Here is a 24,079-nt window from a genome sequence, read left to right as displayed (position 1 = left end):
GTGTTCACTGAAAAATGCTGGATGCTTTTTTAGGTTAGTAACCCATCATCTGACTGCTGGCTATTAAAACTGCACTGTGGATCACAGAATCTTATTACTGTGGCACCCAAAGCTGCACACAGTTCTCATGGTGAGGCCACACTTGAGTAGAGGAGGAGAATCACATCTCCCAACTAATGAGTGATGCTGTGCTTGATGCACTCTAGAATTCAGTAAGCTGCTGCAGTTCCTTCTGGATTGTCATTGCTCCTGGCATTTCCTCAGTTACCAACAGACTACATGTAGGATCAATAAATACTGAAAACAAAGGAATTACATTAAGAGTCGCCATACAAGAAATTCCTTACTTTCTCAATAAAATGATCGCTGGTTCAAGTTTCAGAGAAATGAACTTCAGCTCCAAGGCCAATAACCCCCACACTCAAGAGCTCTTATAAGCACCATTTCTCAGCTCTAAACCAGAGATACTTTATGAGTATACAAAAGGAAAATAAGAAAACAAAGTTCAGCTTAGTAACACAACTTGATCCAAGCTGTGTAAGACTGAAATAAAAAGAACCAAAGCAAGCTGGACACTAGCTGCAGAGCTGGACCTGTAAGGCAAATAGTGTTAATCCTCCACTAGAAAGCTGGGGACAGAAGCAAGGGCCTCTCCCTGACTACACCCAAGTTAAACCATGTTTGCCTGCCATAGCCCAGAAAGAGCATCTAGTGCTGTGAAAAACAAAACAGGATTGAGAAGGAGGTAAAAAGGGAGAGGCAAAGAAGCAGAACAAGAGTATGGCTGATGAGGGGGAAAGAATAAGAGGAGAATTACACTGTGTGGGTTAGAGCACAGAAGACATAGGAGAGACAACACAGGTAATGCGCAGAACAGTGCAGGAATTGATATGCTGTGACCCTTTACAGGAAAGAAATAAAACCAATTTATGAGCCCCATCACAGAGAGTGCAAATAGACAGACAGGGTGGGACAGAACACATGAAGAACCCAGAGTCCCTCCAAAATCCAGGACCTTCTCTCCAGATCTCACTGTGAGGGTAGTACTGCGTGCTTAGACCTGCCTCAACAGGCAGACAACAGAATCAATTGGTTTTACACAGTACATTCTGCACAGTGGTCACAGGACTCCCACTCCGTAAGTCAAAACCCAAATACTATTTTCCATTTTCAGCAATCCTGAACAACTAGGCAATAAAAAAAAAAAAGTCAGGTGAAAACAACCGCCCTCCAATGTTGTTCCCACTACAAGTCTTTTGCTCAGTGAGATGGGGGAAGGATGAAAGGAAAGTGGTAGGGAAAGGGTTAGGACATGTCCAACACCCAGACCTACTCAGTTGATGCTTTCTTTTTACCAGCAACTCAAATTCAACAGACAGTAACAATCCAGAGAGATTGACACCTGCTGATTGACACAATGCAGAGAGAGCTGACGCCTGCTGCAAACTGTCCTGGTTTGACATGGACAATTCATGTCCATTCGTTTTCCACCTTTTCTGGAAACACTGCTCCCCTGCTAAATTTGGATTATGTACTACCTTGCAAAACAGAGCCTAGACTATGGCTTGTCAATAATTTCATGTATCAGAGTTTGCAGTCTATTGTTCTAAAGGACATATCAAGCCTCTTCAGCTGGCAGCTCTTAAGGGATACAAATCCCTTCCCTAGCAGCAAAAAGTGAATTACTCTTCCATGACAGGAGGAGTCACTGTAACATTGTCAAAACCGATAAACACCAGGTTCCAAGCAGTTTGTGGGCAACACTTTCAAGCCCTCTAATTGCAACTGTGTCCCTCGTCTCTAATCAGCTCCGTACACAAGACCTGAAAGCATCATCATGGTGTCCACACAAATTCTCACCACGGTGAGTGGGGAGGAAAAAAATAAAAGAAAAAAAAACCCCCAAGCAATTCTGCATAGCCATCCTCAGCTGCAAGAGGCTGGTTCTTGCTCTAAAGCATTCAATGCTTCTAGTAACTCTGATAACACAGAAAATTCTTCCTCCATCTTGCCTTGTTAAACTAATCAATAGTTTTGTGTAAGATGAGAAATAGAGCTTATTGTCCCTTTTTAACTATTGTAAAATGGTAAAATACTATTTATCCAATAAAACTGATATGAGAAAAAATTTCTGGAGGTATCTTCGTAGTTACAAAACTCCTTTTAAGTTCTGTATTCTATATTATTGCTATAATGGACTTTTATGAGTTAATCCATTCAAAAACACTCAACAGATCAAAACAACTGAGTGCAGCAGAGCACTGTGATCATGACACTTCTGACCTCTACCCAGGTATATTTCGGCTCTTAAATTAACTTTTACATACAGAGGGAGAGACAGAGGAAATATTGAGGTTACAAGTATGTGAATAGAAACTGACTCACCACAGTCCTTTGCTTGTTGGGCAGGAAGACTCTAACAATGGGCTTCTGTGGAGACTTAGGGTTATTCCGTGACATATCAGCAGGGTTTTGATAAACTGAAAGGGATGAAGGTGCTACAGAGAGGCTAGAGGAGGAAGATGATGCAACTGTGTCTGTTGAAGCTGAACTGGAGACAGAGAAATCAGTTCCATTCCCCATGGATTCCAGTAACTGCTGCTCTCTCTGCTGTAGAGCATCAAGCTTGCTGGTGTACTCTTCATAGGCCTGTGAAGGAACAGCAGCTGTTTTAATCATGAAGCAGCCTCAGACAAAACCAGACATCTAAAGTCAGAACAAACGTCAAACAAAACACTTCTTAAAGTAACACAAGTTTCCCAAGAATATGGACAAAATGGTCTGGTCAAACTTTTCAGGATACAATGAAGAACATCATGTTAAACCTTCTGAACGAACAAGTTCTGTTTAAATAAATTAAAGGAAGAAAAGGATCAAAGAAATCCTAAGCTACCATTTCAAAGCACTCGCACTGAAGATTCTAGTTCATAACCACTTAAAAAAAGACTTGAACCAATATTTGGTCTTTAACCAATACTGTCAGCTGCAATGCTGAATTACTGTTCCAGATAAATTCATCATTCTGTTGGAATGACAGTTAAATACTTCTAATGCAATAATTAAGAGAAAGCTCAAACCTGCTTTTTATCATCCATATCTGACTCCTCACTGTTCACTATCCTCCACCTCTGGCACTATCATTTCATATCAAATAGAACAAAATATTTTTTTCTCTTAGAACACAACATATTTTGCCCATTTCAAAGCCATCCATAAACATGTAAGTGATCCTTTGAAAGTTTTTTAACATCTTTTCAGCATGTTTACACAAAACCCACTTATACAGATCAAGTTTCTTGAGCAAACAAAAACATAAATAATATTAAATTTGCCCATTGAAATATTACATTTATTAAATGCAGTCAAGTTAAACATTATTGCCAAGATCTATAAAACAAATATATAATCAGTATATACTTTAAATTTGTTATGCACAACTTTGTAACAAGAAAACTTTGATATCAAATACTAGAACCATTTCTTCAGTATATAAATTTAAAAAAAAAAACTGAATCAGTTAAGCAACATGTGTTTCATACTACAGAAGCATGTCAGTGTTAACTGACATATTTATACCTTGTTTAGACCTTTACAGAAATGAAAAAACAAAGATCTTCCAAACCTAACATGTAAGCAGTAGGAAATTGAATTTTCTACTTTCCTCTATAGCAAGAGCAAGATCCATACCAATATGCACAAATTCTTCAGTGATATTTTCCAGTATATTTATACAAAAGAGAAATACTTTCTGGTTTATGTATTTTTTTAAATTACTTATTTAACTTGCTTTCCTACTTTTTTGTTTATGACTGTTGCTAATTAAAGTTACAGGAGAACCGAACTGACCAAATGGTCTGCAGCATCTATGTGTGGAAAAAGATAAATAAAGAGAAAAAACAACCAACTTTTAGTAGTGCAGCCACAAGTACTACATTTTATTGGGAATTTATTTCTCCAGGTTAAATGTACAGGCTCATCTAATCCAAACTGCTCTTGCTGTGTAAACAGTGGTTCATCCCTCCATTTTTAAGAAAGCTTTGCATCCTCCCAGGATGGACATGAACATCACAGTTGCAAATTCTAAATGTTATGGGTTCCACTTCTGATAAACATAGGTTACTTGTAAGCAACCGAGAATTATTTAATATTTCTTTTAAAAACTGAAGATGTCTAGCATTTCACAAATAGACCCCAAACTCTGAGACTTAAATCCAAACCATTTTCACTTTAACCCAACTGTGTGTCAAAAGTAAATGGAAAGATTACCCAACTATAAATAATGGCATTTTTTGGCTGTACACTAACACATGTGTCTCTCCTACTTCCAGGATCAACTTTACATGGAAACTTGAGTAAAAGCTCCATGTGTCAAGAATTATTTTCAGTAAACAAAAATTAGGAAACATAAACTGTTACCATTTCACCAATACTGTTCTAAATACTTACTTCCCTTTCTCATGAACATTGCAAAATATTATTCCAACACACGCAACATTACATTGCTTCCGGACACTCGTGGGTTTGGTTCCTTCACAAAATTACACACAACTTTCAAAATACTCAATCCTACAATGTTTACATTGGCAGCTTAATCTGTCACTAATGCAAACCAAAGTCAAATGATTTATCTTCAGAGAACAAACAATGAGTATGGAAGGCTGGGAGCTGCAGCTGGCTTTGGGTTCTACACCACTGATTTCTGCAAAAAGCTCGGTATTTTTTCTGAGAACAAAAGCTCTCATACCAATATAACCATATTTATTTTATATAACTGTATGGTTATATTATTTTTATATATATATATATATATATATATATATATATATATATATATATAATATAACCATACAGTTATTTGGTGTCACAGCAGAAGATCCCACAGTAAAACATAAAGGAACTAGAAATGCATTGCTAGACTTTAAAAACATTTTTCTCTTTAAAAAAAATTCTTCTTATACAAAAAGAGTTACAGCACATGCAGCAGAAACAGAATATCTCCAATAAATTTTCATTTCACAAAGGTTAAGTACTTTGAGGAAACAAAGATTCATCTGATGATTAGCACCAATAGACCTTACAAAGACAACAGCACCAAGTCAAGACAGAATTATTCTACAGAGTTAAATTCAATGACAGCTACATCAGCAAAGCTGACCCATGGCAAGTATTTCTAGCTAAAAGAAAGATAATCTTGGAGAATTGGCCTATCTACCACTAAACTGACCTGCAGCAGCACAGCCACTTTAGCAGACAAGCATCAACAGCTACACAAACCTTCATGTCCATCAAGGCTCACTGGGTCAACTATGAGGTTGGTTTCTGACCATGTTTTTCAAAAACTAACTAAAAAGATTAAAATTAAGTCTGTACAGAATCAATAACATGAAAAATATTAAGACGAATATTCAAACAAATCATTAAATCAAGGATTCTAAAGGCATTTCAGAAGAAAGAGTTTAGGAATCTAGACTGCAATCCAATCAGTTTACATATCCCCATTAAGAAGTGAATAATGTTCTACATAAAACTTAAATCTTGCTTGATACAGAATGAGAAGAGAGAAAAGAAGGGTCAGAAAATATCTGCAGAAGTCATCTAGTCCTAACACACATTTAGCACAGAAATAATTTTCAAGTTCAATGAGGTTGCTCAGGGCCTTGGCAAAGCGAGCTTTGCAAGTCTTCAAAGATGGAGAGCCCACAAGCTGTGGGCAGCCAGCTCCAGAGCTCAAAGCCCACGCTCTCCGTGAAGAATTGTCTCTCATGAAATGAACTGATGCTCACTATCTGTGACATTGCCCCTTCCCCGTTTGCTCTGCAGCTCTGGGAAGAGTCTGAGTCTCTCTTTATGCTGAAAGAGCCTGCAGGTTCCTCCTGAAGCTTCTCTTCCCTGTGCTGACCACCACCCCCAAAGCAGCCACACAATTAATGAGTGGATGAGCCTCTTCATTTGCAGCTGCAGCCCAGTGTGCAGTTTGCTGCTGGCTTTGTGAGCGTGGGTCACTGCCAGCTCAGATTGCTCCTGACTAGGCGTGAATTTACAAAGCTTCGTTTCACAAAGTATATATTTGAGAAATTGAACATTAGATTCAAATCTACACAACTTGTCTATCTACACACAATCCAATGGCTATCAAAAACAGAACAATAAGTGAGTTTTAATTATACTGCATATCAATATATTTGCACATCATGTAAGTCTCATATGTGTGAGAACACCCCTGAGACTTCAACTAAGTAAAATGCAGCAAGGCCTGATAAACTGCAAAGTCCAACTAAAGCATTACAAGATGGCATGTTTATATTCAATGTGCACACATGCCAAATAAAACTGCTGTCTTATTCTGCTGTATATACTCTGTAGCTTTAACTGTTGTATATACTCAGGAACAGCAGCCATAACTCTTAAATGTTGTCTTACTTCTTAAATGTTGCAACCTACTGACAAAATAAAAACTGACCTCAGAATTCAACAGAATTTGAGAGATGTTATGCAGATGTGCCAAAAGAGTTCTGTTGATGAGAACAAAGGATTTTCTCAAAAATATGCTTTTCTTTTCTTACATATCATCTATATTATATTTGAAATTTGGTTTTTTGGGCCATGACTAGGCTATACATTCTAGCAAAATCATCTAAGGAAATAAAAAGCAGCAAGTTAATTTTTCTTTTAAATTAATCTGTAAGAATCCAAGTAGCAAGACATGATTTCTCCTTCTCTCTGCCCCCTACTACATCTGGTTAGAACAGCAGTCCAAACTCAAGCAGGTAACTGTTTTTGCCATGCCCTCTCTCTTCCTCAATCAACTTTAGGTAATATCCACATTTTGCAAGACTCAAAAGCCTAGACTATAGGTTCCTGGTTTTTGAAACTGAGACTGTGTTTCTATTTAAAAGATGTCTGACCTTTTAGGCTGTTGATCAAACGTAAATCCCACTAAGTTAAATGGGAGCTGAAGATAGACAGTAATATACGTCACGATTTCTTCATTTAGTAAGACTCCTAAATCTGTACTTAGTCTAACTTTAGACACTCCAGATTTGGTCCAACATATTTGAACAGCATCTGTTAGGAGGCTGGTAAAAACCAATCTGAAATTCCCCAGAGGGCCACCAGGTTTCCCAGTGTCTATATGCAGCGTTAGCGTTTTCCTGGAATCCCACAGTCTGGAACAATCTGAGATTCATCACCAAGATCTATTTTAGACTGTATCTGCATGCTGTTGCAATAAGCATACTTCAGATCAGCAAAGAGGTAATCTTCTTTAATTAACTAATTTGACCTCCTGCATGGATTCTTCAGTTATACAGAAATAAGAAATTAAATACTCTCCTGATGTTCAATAGCCAAACTCTCAAAACTGAGCAGCAAAGCCTCTGAATAAAACACATTCAGGCAAAGAGAAAGGCAAGAAAAAAATAAAAAACACAGGAGCTGGGGGCAAACATACCTCTACCCCCACATTTCTCATTTCAAATTGCTTCCAAGTGTAGGAGTAAGAAAGAGAATGATTCCTTCAAGACAGTATTAGAAAGCTGACCAAATTCTAAAACTTATTTTGATACCACTGTAATTCTATACATTTGCATACTGCTTCATTTTGTGTGGAGTCCAAATTCAAGAAACCAAACCACACCAAAGAAACCCCAACAGACTGGCAGCTCAGTCTTGGACTGTTAACTGAAGTAACCAACATGTCCAGAATGCAACCCCATCCCAGACAACAATTTACACACAAATGGGCCAAAACTGTTTCAGTTCTTACAGGTAAGTAGGGTAGGTAATACTGTACACATGACTATGGGGCAAAAAGGACACACAAGAGTTGGGAAGTTTAAATAGGTAAGGCCTCCCTGAACAGTCACTAAGAGTGTACAAAGGCTAACAAATCTGATTAAGTCATTTAAGCACCATCCCTCCCCTCTAAGTTTGAGCTGAATGCTTTTGGCCAGCCTGGGTCTGTTGTACACAGCAGTTGTTACCAATACACAGACCTTTACACTCTCCAATTCAGCTTGTTACCAATACACAGACCTTTACTCTCCCTAATTCAGCTTATCCTTTCCAGCAGTACTTTGTTGGTGGAGACAAAAGAAATATAAATTTTTATGCATGTCCTAAAGAATACACAACTGCCTATTTTAAACAGTTTTGTTAAGTGAATCCTAGGTTTTCCCAGTATCATAATAGCAGCCTTCTTTGCAGTAAATATTTCCAATATTTACAATGCTTAGACAAACCCTTAAGAAAAGGGTTTTTCCATGGTGAGTCACAAACTATGTATTTTGGGAAACAGCACTTCAAGGACTGATATAACGCAGTAAGAAATTATGTGGGAAGACAAAAATCATTGATGTTTTCAGCTACTGAGATACAGAGTGCTTCCAAAATGTGTGGTAAAACCTACTGAGATGCTCCTGCAGCCTCTTTTCCAGGAGAAAATAAAAATACAACTAGTATTTTTATATCTACTGAGTCAAACAGTTATTTCAAATATTTGGAGCACCTCTCCTATGAAGACAGGGTGAGAAAGTTGGGGTTCCTGAGCTTGGAGAAGGCTCCAGGGAGATCTTACAGCACCTAAAGGGGCTTTTCCCTACAGGAAAATTGGAGGGGGGCTTTTTACATGGGCATGTAGTGACAGAACAAGGGGGAATGGCTTTAAATTGAAAGAGGGTGTGTTTAAATTAGATATTAGGAGGAACTGTTGTGAGGAACTGTTCCATTGCACGGAACAGGTTGCCCAGAGTAACTGAGGACACCCCATCCCTGTTGCAGGTCAGGCTGGATGGGGCTCTGAGCAGGCTGATCTACTGAAAGGTGCTCAGCTCATGGCAGGGGTGTTGGAACCTCATGATCTTTAGGGTCACTTCCAACCCAAACCATTCTGTGATTTCCAGGGGGCTGTTTGAGCTGATGTCACACACAGCAAATAGGAAAAGTTAAAAGCCAAGATTATATAAGAAGGAAATTTGGCTACAAGCCATTTTTGGATTTTAATACAGTCATTGCTTACTAGGTTTATTCTTTCTTCCAGACAGAACAAACAGAAAAGCTTTTCTTACCATCACATTAGAGAACATTGACAAGATTCCCAAAGCTATTACTAATTATAATGATTAGAAGAAAATTGTGTGATTAATGACAAATGTTCTTTTCTTTCTTTTGTACATTTTGTTTCCTACCCCTGTACCTCAGACACATACTCAGAAGTCTCTCTGCAGCTTGGGTCTCCCTCCTGAGCCCTAATTTTCCTGCAACTGGCTGCCCTCCAGCTCCACACTACATTTTCCACCCAGGCTTCCACACTCTGCTCTACTCCCCCTGCTGCACACTGACCTTCATAAGACCATCACTGAGGAGTGATGGATCAAGGCAGGGAGATACCCCTAAATTTGAGTATCCCTTCTTGCAGGAATAATTAAATATATGCTGAATTCAACACAGCACAAGTCAATCACTTGCAGTATTTCAAGAAAAGCATTTCTCTTTTGCAGTCAGTTGATGAAACCTGAAATGATGGCTGCAACAACAGCTGTCAGTTTTCAAGTTCTTTTGACGTAAAATGCATAGACACCCTCTCCTGAATTTGGGAAAAATTTAAATCTGAGGAGGGTGAAAATTTTGTCTTGACTCTCAGATGAACACAGAAACAAAAGCTTTATTTCTTGAGCAACAGTAGCTAAGGCATAAATTCCTTTTTATTTTTAAATGAGATGTATGTTTTATATTCAATGCACAAATAATTTTATTATAACCTTTGCATGCTCCATTTTCAGATTTATTTTCTTGCTGAATTTTTCACTTTTCTCACAAGCTTCTGCTCTCCCCAACCTCTCCTTTCACTTTTAACTGAAAAGGCAATGCTGTCACCAGGTTCAACCACAAGTTCATGTGACAGGTCTTCAGAGGCAGCTCCAAGACAGGCCAGGAGCCAGTGTACAGAGTGCTGCAAGTTCTGTGAACATGAGCAGGTAGTGAGAATTGTAGTAAATTAAAGATGTAAAGCCAGCAGGAGTACAAAAGAACCAAACAATCTATGATACTGAAAATCTACACACTGGAAGATGGATGGATAGCTGTCAAACTTGTCAGAAGAATAAAAATAGCCATAGTTTTGCAGGAAGCATTACAATAAAACTAGATGTTTACATCTAGTGAAAGGCAATATGGGTGTAAGCAAAAGTGTTCATTTGCAGATGCTTACCTAGCATTTACTTTTGGCTAATTTAGACTTTTGCTAAAAGAAGACAACATGCTTACAACCTCAAGAGATGATCAAGAGACACTATCCACTCTCTTAAGGAGTCCTTAAGAGTCACTCACATTTTATGGAAGATGCAAAGAGGTCAGAGGAGGACAATAATTTTAATCAACACAGGCTGAGGGATGAAGGGATTGAGAGTAACCCTGCAGAGCAGGTACTGGTGGATGGAAAGTTGGACAAGAGCTGGCACCCACTGCCCAGAAAGCCAACCATATCTTGGGCTGCATCAAAAGCAGCGTGGCCAACAGATCAAGGGAGGTGATTGTGCCCCTCTTGTGACACCCACTGGAGTGCTGCACCCAGCTCTGGGCTCCCAGTGTAAGAGGAGGACATGGACCTGTAGGACAGGGTACAAAGGAGGTGACAAAGATGATGAGAGGGCTGGAGCACCTCTCCTACGAAGACAGGTTGAGAGAGCTGGGGTTGTTCAGCCTGTAATAGTCAAAGGGCCTTTTGATATTTCAAGTGATCCATCAGAAAGATGGGAACAGACTTTTTAGTAAGGCCTGCTGTTACAGGACAAGGGCTGATGGTTTTAAACTATAAGTGGGTAGATCCAGATGTAAGAAAGAAAACTTTTATGATGAGGGCGGTAAAAATTGGCACAGGTTGCCAGAGAGGTGATGGATGCCCCATCCCTGGAAACATTCAAGGCCAGCTTGGATGGGGCTCTGGGCAACCTGATCTGGTTGAAGATGTCCCTGCTTGTTGCAGGTGGGGTTAAACTGGACAACCTTTAAAGATCCTTTCCAACCCAACCCATTCTGTGAATCTAAGGCAACAAAGGGAAGGGTGATGCAGTTCAAGAAACACACTAGCAAAATTATTCATACAGATTCTGGGTAAAAGCAGGACTATATTACAGCCAGAAATGAGTCTTTGGCAAAGCAATAAAAATAGAAAGATCAGAAGATGATGGATGGAACCTAAGTTGCATTACCTTCCCTCCCCACCTGAATGTTGTGGTGAGACCACACAGACCACAGGTAAGAGCTGAAGGGGAAAGGGGAGCCCTCCACAGAAGGCAGTGATGGCACCCTCAAGTTCTGATGACAGAACTTGAGCCCCAGACCCCCCCACTATGTTTCCTTAGTTCTGCCTTTGCTAGAGGCAAACATGTTCTTTCACACTTGATCACAATACATTCAAAACTTTTTACATATAGCTTTGTTCTTCTGTACTGAAACCAGAGTTTTTCTGGCCCTTTCTCTGACAAGTGATGGAATACAGGAAGTCAAAACATGAGCTCTAGCATGACAGGTTAGATTGAGATAAATTTCTGTCAAGTAAATGCTCAGAACAGAAAGCAAGCCCTTGTCTTATCAAGCCAAAAGGTGGGAAATGCACAGAAAGGACACACTAGACAACTGCTGCTGGATTGAAATTGAAAGAGAGTAAACTTGCTTCTAACTGTATCTAGCATTCAGCAATAGATGTCTTCTTTTTTTTTCCTTTCACACTTCAGTTCTACCACAGGAAGTCTACACACTAAACAAATTACAGGTTTGCAGCATTTAATCCGGTTCACCTTGATAAATGCATCTGAGGATGATCTAATCTATGTTAGTGACCATTCAAATAACAAGTTCCTTTCCTCTCACATCCCATCTTCTAGTTCTTGGCTCACAGCTGCAAACTCTTTCCCTTCCCTAATCTTAACCACAGCTTTGCAGCTCACTGATTTAATCATGATCAGGTTTAAACTACTACCTGGATGGTAAAGTAATCCAACAAAATCAGGGTATTTTCCTTACAGGTCAGTGACTGGTTGTGGCTTAGTCACTGCCAGTACTGCAAGTACCTGAACAAAGGAAGCTGGGGAACTGCACAGCAGAACAAGCTTTTCATGTCAGCCATGGTGGGCTCTTCCCACAGGACTGTCCTATGGGATAACAACTGCAAAAGCACAATGCCAGCCCTTTCACCTTGCACCCAATGGCCTGTGGCTCCCTAGTCAGTAGCAGCACCCATGTCTCAAGATGTGCTCATGACCCAGGGGAGCTCAGTGCAGCAGAGGAACACCCTGCTCTGCCTCATGTGCCACGCTGATGAGCCAGAGCTGGAGCTTCAGCTCAGTGGCACAGGGATCCATTCAGCTTCCAAATGCATGATTTGTGGTCACCAGCTATTTCAGACTTACTCTTCATGCTGTCATAACAATTTCCTAGTACCTCTTTATGACTGCAAACAATCTTTTCCCTATCAATGACCTACAACACAAACACAGAGCTTCCAGTAATGTATCTTGGTTTTAGTTTCAATAAAACCAAGTGACAAACAGCTGAACTAATAACTTCCCTACCTTAAATCCAGACTTCTAGATTTATATATATATATTCTAAGTTCATTATTGTTGCAGTTTGATACACAATGTAACAAAACTCGCTTGCATGTGGCAGTAATAAATCCTAACATAAGGAATGAACCAGTCCTTGTGAAAACAGAGGTGTGCTAAATGTAGCAGGGTGGATAAAACAGTGATAGCACTGATTCAATGCTCCCATTTCACATTAGCAATAAGTAAAACAACTACCAAGGGCCTCATTTGACCTTAACTGTTCAGGACATAATGTCAACATTTGTATAATCAACCTAGTGCCCTGCTCTGACATATTAAGATAAAAGCTAGAAGTACCTCAAATAATGAGATCTTTATTTTTAATTATCCAATACCTTTAGGCAGCAATTGCAAATAAAAGGACTAGAAAAGAAATCTGGTTGACCTCCAGTTATTTCAATACTTGAGGGAAGCACAAAAAGGGCAAGTTTGAAGCACATGATGCCCCTTCAATTCCTAATAGAGGTAACTTTTGCATGCAGCTCTTTAAGCTCTAAATGGTCCTATGTCAATGCAACTCTATGAATCTGGAGTGATGAAAAAATACAGACAATGAATTTGTAGTTAGCTTACAAATTCAAAATGGCTTTAAAATTCTACTCAGCCCCACAATTTTATCTATTTCTGTAAGAAGTCCCCTTCTAGTAATGCAATTTTTTGGATTATACATGACCACTTTTCAATGACAAAAAAGGTAAGTCAACTGCTTTAAAGGCAAAGTTAGTCTTACAAAATGTTTTCATGTGTATATATTGGCTTTAACACAGCATGACTTCCCTCATTATAAACACAATCTTCTCTCCCTTGCCCCCTATGAAGAGGCTTGACATTTCTATTGCACCAACATTATTATTACAGCATGCCACTCATCTTCCCCTACTGAATTCCCAGAAATCCCATACAGTTCCTTTCTATCTCTTAGAAGAGAGCTCAGTTTGTAAAGCACAAGGAGAATATACCCTTTCAATATAGGTATTCTCAGTTTTAACTTTAGATACTTCACATAAGATAACACAACACTAATCTATAACCACATTTGTTTGAATGCAAACTTACCTCTAAATATATTGAAGGTGGGTTATGCTCTCCTCCAAATTTGTCTAGCAGGGCTTCTATATGTTCTTGTGTCAATTTAATCATCTGTTTGATATTCCACACCTAGAACAGAAAATATTTTTATTCATTAAAGGAAGCCTACAGAATCTGTCCTAGAACAAAACAAGAATCCCTCAATATTTAGTACGAGAAGTCCATTATAAAAATTTTAATTATCAATAAACAAGTGCAAAAGGCTACCCTGTTCATTCAGGGTCAGTAATAGCTTATTTCCGAAATACACAGAAAGAACTTTGATTTGGTCTTACAATTCAGGACCCATTGAACAAACAACTTCTAAGAATGGTTTGTTTTTCTTGTTAATCAACATGTTAAATATTTTTCTTGCAAGACTTTGCAAACCAATTTCTAGAGTATTACAAAATTCACTGAAGGAGTCTTTCTATTAAACCTTAGCAATGTGTGTTAACAATACTCACAATCCCATACCTAGAGTTCTATTCACATGGCAATAGGATCTCTTGATTTTAAAGAGCATTTTCCATGTCTCAACATCCATATTTAGTCTGTCCTGCAAGCTACAGACCTTGGACATGACCTAAAAAAGACATTTACCTCCTGTACACAGAGATGACCTACAGCATTGTACTGTGAAACCACTCATGTTTCTATTCATTCTTCACAACTGGAAAGAGATCACTTTAGGATTCGGACACTACTGTGGGTGAACAGTATCATGAATCTGAATTTATACCTAAACAGGCAGCAAAGCACAAAAATGAGCCTTTAAATAATGCTACACTGATGTAAGAAGCAAGTCCAAGCAAAATCAGAAATTTAAAGCAGAGGATGAGGGAGGAAGAGAGGAGAATTGCTCCATCATACATACTGTTATTCTGACTACTTATCAGAAAAAAATTATTCCATCAAGTTTTTAGAGCCAGGGTGCTCTAAAAAGCATCTCCAGGGTGCTTCTTCCAAAGGAACCCAAAAGATTCCTGTTACCTTTTCCAGTCTCTCCCTATTCTAATTCATGGATTGTAATATGTAATAATACATAGCCTCCAGATCAGGTCTCAATGTACAAATTGTGACAACCTACCTCTGCAAAAAACCCCCCATGCAAATCATCTGATATTCTAAAGTAGGCACCAGTAATAAGATGCAATCCAAGATGGATCAAAACAAGTTTTAATATGTAAATTGAGAAGCTCACAAACAAACTCTAAAATACTGAACTTGCACTTTGCACATCACCTTATTTACCCATTCTATTTCTAGGTATCAGTTATCTGCCAGCAATTTCCTGAAGTAAACTAATGATTGATTCACTTTTAGCCCAATTTTTTGAACAGATACCAGAACAAAGACTTCATCAAGAAGCTGCAGTTGAGCAAAAATAGTTTCCTCAGGAACACGCAAACCAAACTACAAAGAGTGAGAGTGGGGGGATACCAAAGAATGTGCTACTCAAGTATTCTGTATGTAAATTCCCCTGAGGCAATGGTGGGAGTCAACTCATTTCTCAACTTGCAGTCATTTATCAGTGAACCTAGGACTGCCAACCAGCAGCAAAGAGAGGGCTTTCTGTATTTGGTTAGTTTTTCCCAAGATGGCAAGAGCTAGTTGTATGCTTGGTGAAAAGAACAAGAGTGAATCAACACCATATCAATTAACCTGTTCAATATAAGGCTTAGAACATTTGCTTACCATGTAATTTGTAACATGCTGTTAACCCAGACTGCATGTACTGAGAATTCCTGGCAATCTCAGCAATTATCTCAGGACTACCAGAAATAGGTTTATTAATACTTAAGGAAATGTCTATTATTTGGTTATTCTGGTGATTTTACCCAGCAAAGGTTTTCCTCGTGTAAATGAACAATTTACTACACTTAACTGCCTGGCAATGGGGAAGGTGAAGAGGAAAGATTTTTGGCCAACAAAGCAAGACAGAAATGCAGGAGGATTTGAGGTAGAAAGGGAGCTCTTTAGGTCATCTGATCCAAGCTCCTCTTCAAGCAGGATGCCCAAGACCATGTCCAGATGGTTTCTGAGTATCTCCAAGGATGGAGAGTCCACAGCCTCCCTATGGCTGTGCCAGTGCTCAATCACCCTCACAGTAAAAACGTTTCCTGATGTTCAGAAGGAACCTCCTGTATTTCATTTTGTGTCCACTGTTTCTGGTCCAGTCACCAAGCACTGCTGAAGACAGCCTGGCTCCATTTCCCATCTGCCCATCATCTATGTGGCCATTCACTGGACACCAGCCAGCACAGCTCTTCCCTCCAGTACAGCCACATTCATCTTGTACTGGGGAGCCCTGACCTGGACACAGCACTTCAGGCGAGGCCTCACCAGTACCAATTTCCAAATACTTTTTTTTTTCAATATCAATAATGACTCATTTCCCTGCTCACAGTATTTTCTATTTTGTGTCCATAACCAGAACCTTGCTTCTCTCTCCTCTTACCATAAAGATACCAAATAACAAATGTAACACCACCAGCAACATGCACAATGGAAGCATGTCATTTTGGACATGTTGGCAAGAGAATCAAACAGCCTCCAACAAGGGCAGAGATCTTCCTCCAAAGTCACATCATGACAAGTGGAACCCAACTAATTTAGGCTGCCAAGTAAAATAGTGTGGGCCCCATACTTGACAAGGTTCAAGGCCTGGTCAGACAGGGCTCTGAGCAACCTGGTCTAGTGGAAAGTTCCCTGTCCATGACAGGGCAGTTGAAGCAAGATGATCTTTAAGGTCCTTTCCAACCCAAACCAGTCTGTGATTCTAAGATTGAGATTGATGAAAAAATTTTAAACCTGCTGCCAGTTACCAGCCTGAAATAAAAATATCTTCACCTGAAGAAGCTGAAATTACAGTCCAATAGAACACAAAGTTTCTTAGAGGAACCAAAAACATTGCCCTGAATTACCTAGTCTGTATCTGTGCAGGAAACCAAGAGCCTTGCCACAAGTGAACACTACAGGCAAACTTAATATGGATTCTATAATGTTAGAAAAGTTCCTCATACATTTAAAAGTACACTGAAGGGAGAAGGAAATTTATCAAAGTCAGCCATAGCAACAAATAATGACTTGTTGGAAGTCACAGAAATGGAAAAGCTATTTTGTGTGCCATATTCATCAAGTCTTCTGACAAGATGAGAACTTTCACAAATCTAGTATTGACTAGCATATTCTAGCCCAAGAACACATATTCTAGCATAAGAACACATATGCCATAACAAATTTCCAAGCTTCACAATTTCCTTTTAAGTGGCAATTTGTACTGCTATTTACTTAGAGCAAAGTTACCTTCTGGCTTCCTGCATCTGTGAGCATACTAACACAGAGTTTTTTGTGATCCAGAGCAATCCTTGAGAATGAACCCCTGTGCAGGCCCACTGCATCCTACTATGCAGGATCAGTTGCTACTTCAATTCAATTGAAGGAACTCAGGTCTTTTCCTCACTGGAACCCAGAACAAGGGACCTCACGTGACTCAGGAAAGCCTGCTGCTGCCCAGCACAGCACCCACAGCTTCTGCCTCACCACAACTCACCATCCCTGCTGCCTTTTCACAGCCAGCAGCTTCAACCCATTTCTCCTCCTTGCAGACTCACTCGTTCAGCCAGCTCAGCTTAGTTTGTGTCACGAGCCCAGCCCAGCCTTGCAGACCTTGAGCCGAGCCAGAGCCCCATCTTGGCTGTGCAGAACACCCTGGAACACCAAGTGCCTCAGGATTACATCTCTGGACCTCAGCAGCACTCACAGATACATATGTTCCTATAAACTATCCAAATAAAACCCAAATGTGCAAAAATGGCCTAGCAAGGGTCTCAGTGCCCAGAAGCACATACATTCCAAGACACCACCAAAGAACTGCCTAACAACAGAGACACCAAAACCATGGCATGTGGAATCCTTATATCAATCAGTTTCAGACCAAAGAGCTTGTTCCTACACCACAAAATAAACCCAAGTTTTTCAAGATTAAAGTAATCCCTTTATCCACTCTTTATTCACATTTTTTTAGAAGTAAAAGAAAACTGCCTGAAAGTTATTGAGAAAGAACAGACATATCTTTTTCTTATTCTTATGAAACCCACACCTGTAGGAAAACATAAAACCACAATTGTCAGGTATCTTACAGAAATACAAAAATTTATGCCAGCCTCAGAGACAGTTGCTGGAAACCTAAATGCATTTTGAAGTAAACCTGCAGTGCACCCAGTAGTGCCTACATGCAAGTCTGGTCCCTTTCCAGAGGAAACAGAATGGGGACTTGAGACACTGCTTAAACTGTAGTTCCATGAAAAAGTAATGAATCCTTTACAGCTTGGATAACCATATCATTTTTCCAAAAAAAGCATCAAATAAATGTTTCTGGCCTATCTTGTAGCTTTAGGTTAAGGTTACTCTCTATCACAAGAGATTAGATTTGATTCTCCTTTTAGTGCTGCTGACACAAGGAAGCTGACGCAGGCTAACATAGACACAGGCAGCCAGACAACTGGAAATATTCCAGATATACTGGAATATATCAACTTGAATCTGCCTATTGTGGATAATTGTGCATTAATTTTGCAAATAAGCACTCCCTTACAATGCAATAAAGACAATGACCTATTTCAAGCAGGAGGCAAGTCAGATACAGCAGAAGCCCAAATCCATTCTATTCAGGGCAGACTATGGCTGCACAGACCACAGGATGTGGAGCTGGAAGGTACCCACAAGGATCAGAGTCCCACTCCCAGCTCTGCACAGGATCCTAGGAGTCACACCAGGAGCCTGCTCCAGGGGCCCTCAGGGAAGGAATTACAGCACCAAGCTCAAGAGAGCTAAAGAAGCCTTTGGACAATAATTTCAGGTACATGCAAGGTTAAACCACAAAGTTATTTTCACATCTTTCACTGCTTGTCAAAATGTGCAGTTCCTGAGACATCACAAAGCAAACCTATCTTCATACTTTCTGCACCTGGCATCACCACTCAAACCTTGCAGAGCATCCCAACTCTAAGCTGTATGATTCATACTTGGTAGAAGACACTCAAAGTTCAAATCTATTCTGTAAGAAAAAAACTGCATTATTTGTCCAGGAACAGTATATCCTGCATTTGGATTGTCACACTTGGTGATGACAGAGAATACTCTCATAGAACTAACAGTGTAATTAAATAATGAAACAATCAAGAAATTAAGCATTTCATTTGGAAGCTGCTTTATAAAGAGGACAAAATCATCAATACCTATCTAATACTATTCCAATCAGTCCTTTCAGGCTTCTTTCCTACACCATCAATTCAATTGTTTGATCCTGTGAGCAAGGATCCACTTTGTCAGAAAACACTGCAGAAAGCTGTCATGTATGAGATGTCTTGAGCTGGACTAACATATCAACTAACTTGAAAGTGAGATGCTTGGGTGAAAGATGGACATAGGAATGGGGTTAATGCAAGGGCAGCACACAAATCATTTGCACAGCATGATGTGGGTTTGAGTTTCTACACTGACAATCACTGTTGCCTCTTTCTTGCCCTTTGGTCCCTCCTTCAGGTACTTTTCCCCCTCACTCATCTCAGTCCCAGTCTCCTTCACTCTTACTAAGCTTGCTCCTCACTTCCTGCAGCACGTGCTGGAGCAAGCACAGGCAGTGGGATGGAGAGTCCTTGCCTTCTTCCCGTACTCCAGGCCAAAGCTCCTCTCCATTCCGCTGTGGAAGCTTCTCGCAAATTGTGCATTCACCGTGTTCATTTTTCCACTTTTCCTTCTCTCCTGGCTCCTCATGCTTACCACATTTTCAACAGCGCAGTTAAAGTTAGTTTTAAATAAGTGTGACAAATAACAGCTGAAAAACGTCACTGAATTGAAAACCAGCCTGCAATGGCTTTCACATGAGGGTTTTCTGCAAGTGACACGAAGGTCAACATCAAGCCTGCCTTTCCTAGTTCATATTGCCCAACTTTTCTGAATCTCAGCAAACCATTTTTATAATTTTTATTTATAGGTCCTTTAAAATGTCTGAGATAGCCGACAATAGAACACTGTCAAAGTCTGTATGTAGGCAGTTGGAAATGAGTCAGTAAAATTTACAACCACAGACTAATAAATAAGTTACAGACAACAGTATCTACAGAAGTACCTGTAGCCAAGAGAAAAAGGACCTGTTATCTCCTTTTCCACAAAAGCCTATGAATGTATCTTTCTAGACTCATGACAAATGGCCTTAGTGAAGATGTACAAGATTACATTTAGGATGGAAAATCCTCAAGAAGAGGTGCAGCATTTTCAGGACTACCCTGTCTGACAACTAGGATCATAACTAGGTCAATTAATACAGTAATGTGATCAGTGAGCATCTGCTGTAAGCACAGCAGTTAATTAAATATTAAAAAGGCTTCAAGATGAAAATCTATTTTCCATTTAACGGGTAGCAATTTTTATGAAGGAAAGACTAAGTTGCAACTAGCAGTGCCAGTTCCAGCTACATCTGACACTGATCCTGTTGAACAAAACCATCTCAGCCAAAACCAAACACCCAACAACTTCCACCCTTCTCCAGAAAACTAGGCAACATCTGGCTAACACTCAAGTATCAAAGGACCATCTTTGAAGAGTTCACAGCAGAAACTCTCTCATTTCTTTGCAAACCATCAGTTGCAACCAAGAGTAACCTATGTCTTTTGCTTTCATTAGTTCTAAGCACAAACTCAATTGCTCATCATTCAGCTGTACTCTCAAAGCCAAATAAACAGTCTTCCAGGCTGACAGGCCTTTGCCCCTTAACTTGCCTCCTCTTTAACAAAGGAATTCAGACTTCAAGTGCTCCTTACATCTCACAAGTGTTTAAAAATATATTTTAAAATAAATTCAAAAACTGTAAAGGATAAAGCTCAGTGAAGTTTATTCTCTGTAGTTTCTCTGTAAGAATGAAGCCACCCAGGAGCCTTAGGCATTGCCTGCTTTGCAGCTCACTCCAGCCAAGGTGGTGGGTGCAATTATCACATTGTCCTTGGCTATTTACCCCTGCTCTCTTCCTTACTCTTTCTCCATAACTTAAACCTTTGGCTGAACCCTTTCAGTATGCCATACAAGTGAAAAATTGTTCTTTTTGTCAAGGTTAGCTTTCTGCCAGTCTACTGCTTAAAACAGCTTGGCAAAGGACCCAGTGATCATCTCAGCTGGTGAAAAAGTCACCTTTGCTCTCTATAGCTCACACTTGGATTCAGGCTACCATGAAACAGCAACCTTCCTGTTTAGGTTTCAATTCTCTTTCATTCTCCCACTTTTTCCATCACCTGCCATCTTTACTGCTTGCTGCTAAGTAGAATTTGCCTCCAAGCACTATAAAAAGTAAAGTTAACAAATGTTCTCTACCACAGTAGAACAGCAGTGTGTGGAAAAATAAGAGCTGCCTGTATCCCTCATTTAAATCATTAACTACCAGTTGCACAGCTAAATCTTTAATTCCATATTTTCATGGCTTTTGTGTTGCAGTACTAGTAGTCCCTGTTACTCACTTTGATACTAATGCAGCAGTCACGAGGATCACGCACAGACCGAGCTCAGGAACAATTCCCTGTGTTACATTCATGAATTCAACAACTTCTCCTAGACAGGAACAGGTTGAAAAAAATAAAAGAGGAAATAAACTACCTAGATTTTCTAACCCATTTAAGAATGTGATTTTGCTTTAGCCACGTAACTACTACAGAATCTCAATGACACTAAATCCAGGCATCAGTGACATTTCAGAAAGATTATATGAAGACACCAGACTATTTCTCTGCACACCTAAAGCTGAAAAGTCACATTTGTAATGGAAAGCAAGCAACCAGCCAGCTAATTACAATAATTGCCTATAAGGAGCAAACACTAGTCCTGTAGAGCTCTTACACAGCTTTGGTCACATTAATTAAAATGACAAAACAAATAAACTCAGTTTCAGCTGAACTACAGAACTTAATTCTTCTCTCTCCTTGCCAGAGTACACAACTAATTACACTAGGCAGAAAAGATAACCAGGACCTATTTAAAAGTCCATATTATCAATCCATAAAATAATTTGTTATAAACTTTGCAATATTCCACCACTAAACTGTTTCTACATAGTGACTACTGCCACGGTTTTCTACCAACTGATCAGAAAACGTAAAAGACAGCTGGAATTGTTGGATGAGTACAAATATACTCTGCTTGTTTAGAAATATTTGTGATCCAATAAAGAAGTTAAGGTATCTTATTTTTATCACAAACAGATCTCAAAAGCTCAAATAGAGCAAATCTTTTCTTCATTTTTAAAACACAAGTAATGTGCTTCTAGTCAAAGGAAACAGTCAAATAGGAACTGCCACAGAAACCACATTCTCCTAAGCAGCATTCTGTGTTCTACTCAGCAGACCACCCAGCCTTAGCAACCCAGTACCACCTTGGAAAATGAAATTATTTAAAAGGCAGAACCAGCTCCTTGCCATACATTGTAGAATAGGAAAGTAAAAAAAAAAAAAAAAAAACTACACTAACTACTTAACCTAGAATCTGGAAAAAGTTATATCAATTTTCAATGATTTACACAGGCTTAAAAATGTCACAAGAGACAGTACAAACTGTATTCTAGAAGAATTATAGATTGCTTAAAGAAATCTCTGCTGAAAGCTGCCTCAGATGATACTAAAGACTCACATTTAAATCTACATTCCTTAAACCTACTATAGAGAATGTCTGACCTATTGAGTTTAATTAATAAATTTTCAAAACCAGACCAAAGACTGAGGCACCAATATACAATCATCCAATTCTAAACATTGAGATACAATCAACTTCTTAGTTATAATGATGTATTTTATTTCAGGTTGATTTTATAGTGCTTTTCAAACATCACAACTGAACAAGTTGTACTAGAGAGAGAAAAACTAGACACACTATTCTGATTCCAGAAATGTCTACCTTCAAAACAAACTCTTTATCTGAGATAAAGAGGAGAAAAAAAATTAAGTTACCATGTCTGTGCTCCAAGTGTCAGCAAATGTTGCCTGAACACAATGGAACTGCATTTGCAGAGTTTTATTGCTTACCACTGCATTTAAAACAGCTTTACTAATAATGATACTGTTTAAGAGGCCTCACTACATAACAAAGCAAGACATTAGAGCTGGTATCCTCCTTTCCAGGGTCAAAAGAAAAAAATATCCTAGCCACTTAGTTATGCAACACATTATTAAACTAAGTTCAATCCTTCAATAACAGTCTTTTCTGCTTGTCTCCCAAAGAAAGAGTTTAACCAAAGTTGGTTTCATGTAAAAATTGAACTGCCCGTTCATGCTAAGCTTTGTGCAGGTATACTGGGAGAACTCACAAAAGTATTTCACTTGACCAGAACCTCAGAAAAATAAAAGTGCCCTTCAGTGCTCCACACTCATGATCTCCTGAATTTAACACTGATAGCGTGGAAAATTCCTTTGATACTGAGCACTATATCTGGCACTGCACAAAAAGCTCCATTTTGAAGAGAAGTTGTGTTTTCTGATTTTAAATGCTCTTGTTGCTTGGGGAGTGACATGGTGGGATAATAACTGGTAGCACTGCTCCCTCAAAATTCCTGCCTGAACTGGCAGCACCTTCAGTCAAAGAGAAGAGCTACAAATTAGATTTTTGCCTGTTTTCTGCTATGGTCCATTTTCCTAAAACGTAATTAGAAACAGAATAAAGAAAGACATTGTTGCTGCTTCTCCAAAACTCACAAATGCTCAAAAGGTGCAACAAACCAAACACTTGCTGCAAGGGGCTTAAGCAGGAGAAAAAGAGAAGAAAAGGCATGTAATTCTGCATCAACCAGCCCTCTTTAGCACTGGCCACAGAATGGAGAATCAGTTGAATGAATACTTATTTCAATGTGTTGGAAAGAAGCTGTGCACAGGAGGGAGGATTGGGAGCCCAAAAGCTCAAGAGCAAGTGGAATAAAAAAGCTGAAGCAAGAGAACCCGTATATTGCATGCTGACTTCTGTATCCTGCACTAGCTGTGAGAAAGTAGCTGTGTTCACACACAGATGTGTGAACAGTTGCAAACGATGAAAACCATCTCACACCTCACAAAACGAAACGCTGCACCCAGAACTCTCACGTGGTCAGGGCGGCTGGAAACGCACATGCGCTACACAAGCAGCTCACAGACACCTTCACGTCCCTGGCACAGCTGTGGCATGCAACCCTACTGCTGTAAAAGGCAGCCTCAGAAGGGCTCCAGAGACACCAAGGAAGGTTCTTACAGCCTGGGACAGGGAGCTCAAGACCATCAAGTCAGGACCTAAACCTGACTAGTCCAGCTATGGAAGTCTCTGAGCACAACTTCTTATTCAAACACATAAAATTCAGGCTCCAATGGAATTTTATGGGACAAAGATTATTTATAATA

The 24,079-nt window shown here is 39.4% G+C and overlaps 1 protein-coding gene across 2 annotated transcripts in view; it reads right to left on the bottom strand.

Annotated features, from left to right (window-relative positions):
• Positions 1–24,079, bottom strand: part of BRAF (B-Raf proto-oncogene, serine/threonine kinase) — an 83,401-nt gene that overhangs the window by 53,677 nt on the left and 5,645 nt on the right. For both annotated transcript variants that reach the window (XM_074539100.1, XM_074539101.1), the window contains exons 2-3: positions 13,662–13,763; positions 2,386–2,649 (exon numbers count right to left, since the gene is read on the bottom strand). In XM_074539100.1, coding sequence (XP_074395201.1) covers positions 2,386–2,649; positions 13,662–13,763 — 366 coding nt within the window. The remainder of the gene's footprint in view (positions 1–2,385; positions 2,650–13,661; positions 13,764–24,079) is intronic.

This window comes from Zonotrichia albicollis, chromosome 4 (assembly GCF_047830755.1).
Source record: "Zonotrichia albicollis isolate bZonAlb1 chromosome 4, bZonAlb1.hap1, whole genome shotgun sequence".
NCBI lineage: Eukaryota > Metazoa > Chordata > Aves > Passeriformes > Passerellidae > Zonotrichia > Zonotrichia albicollis.
This window is presented reverse-complemented; position numbering and strand designations above follow the sequence as displayed.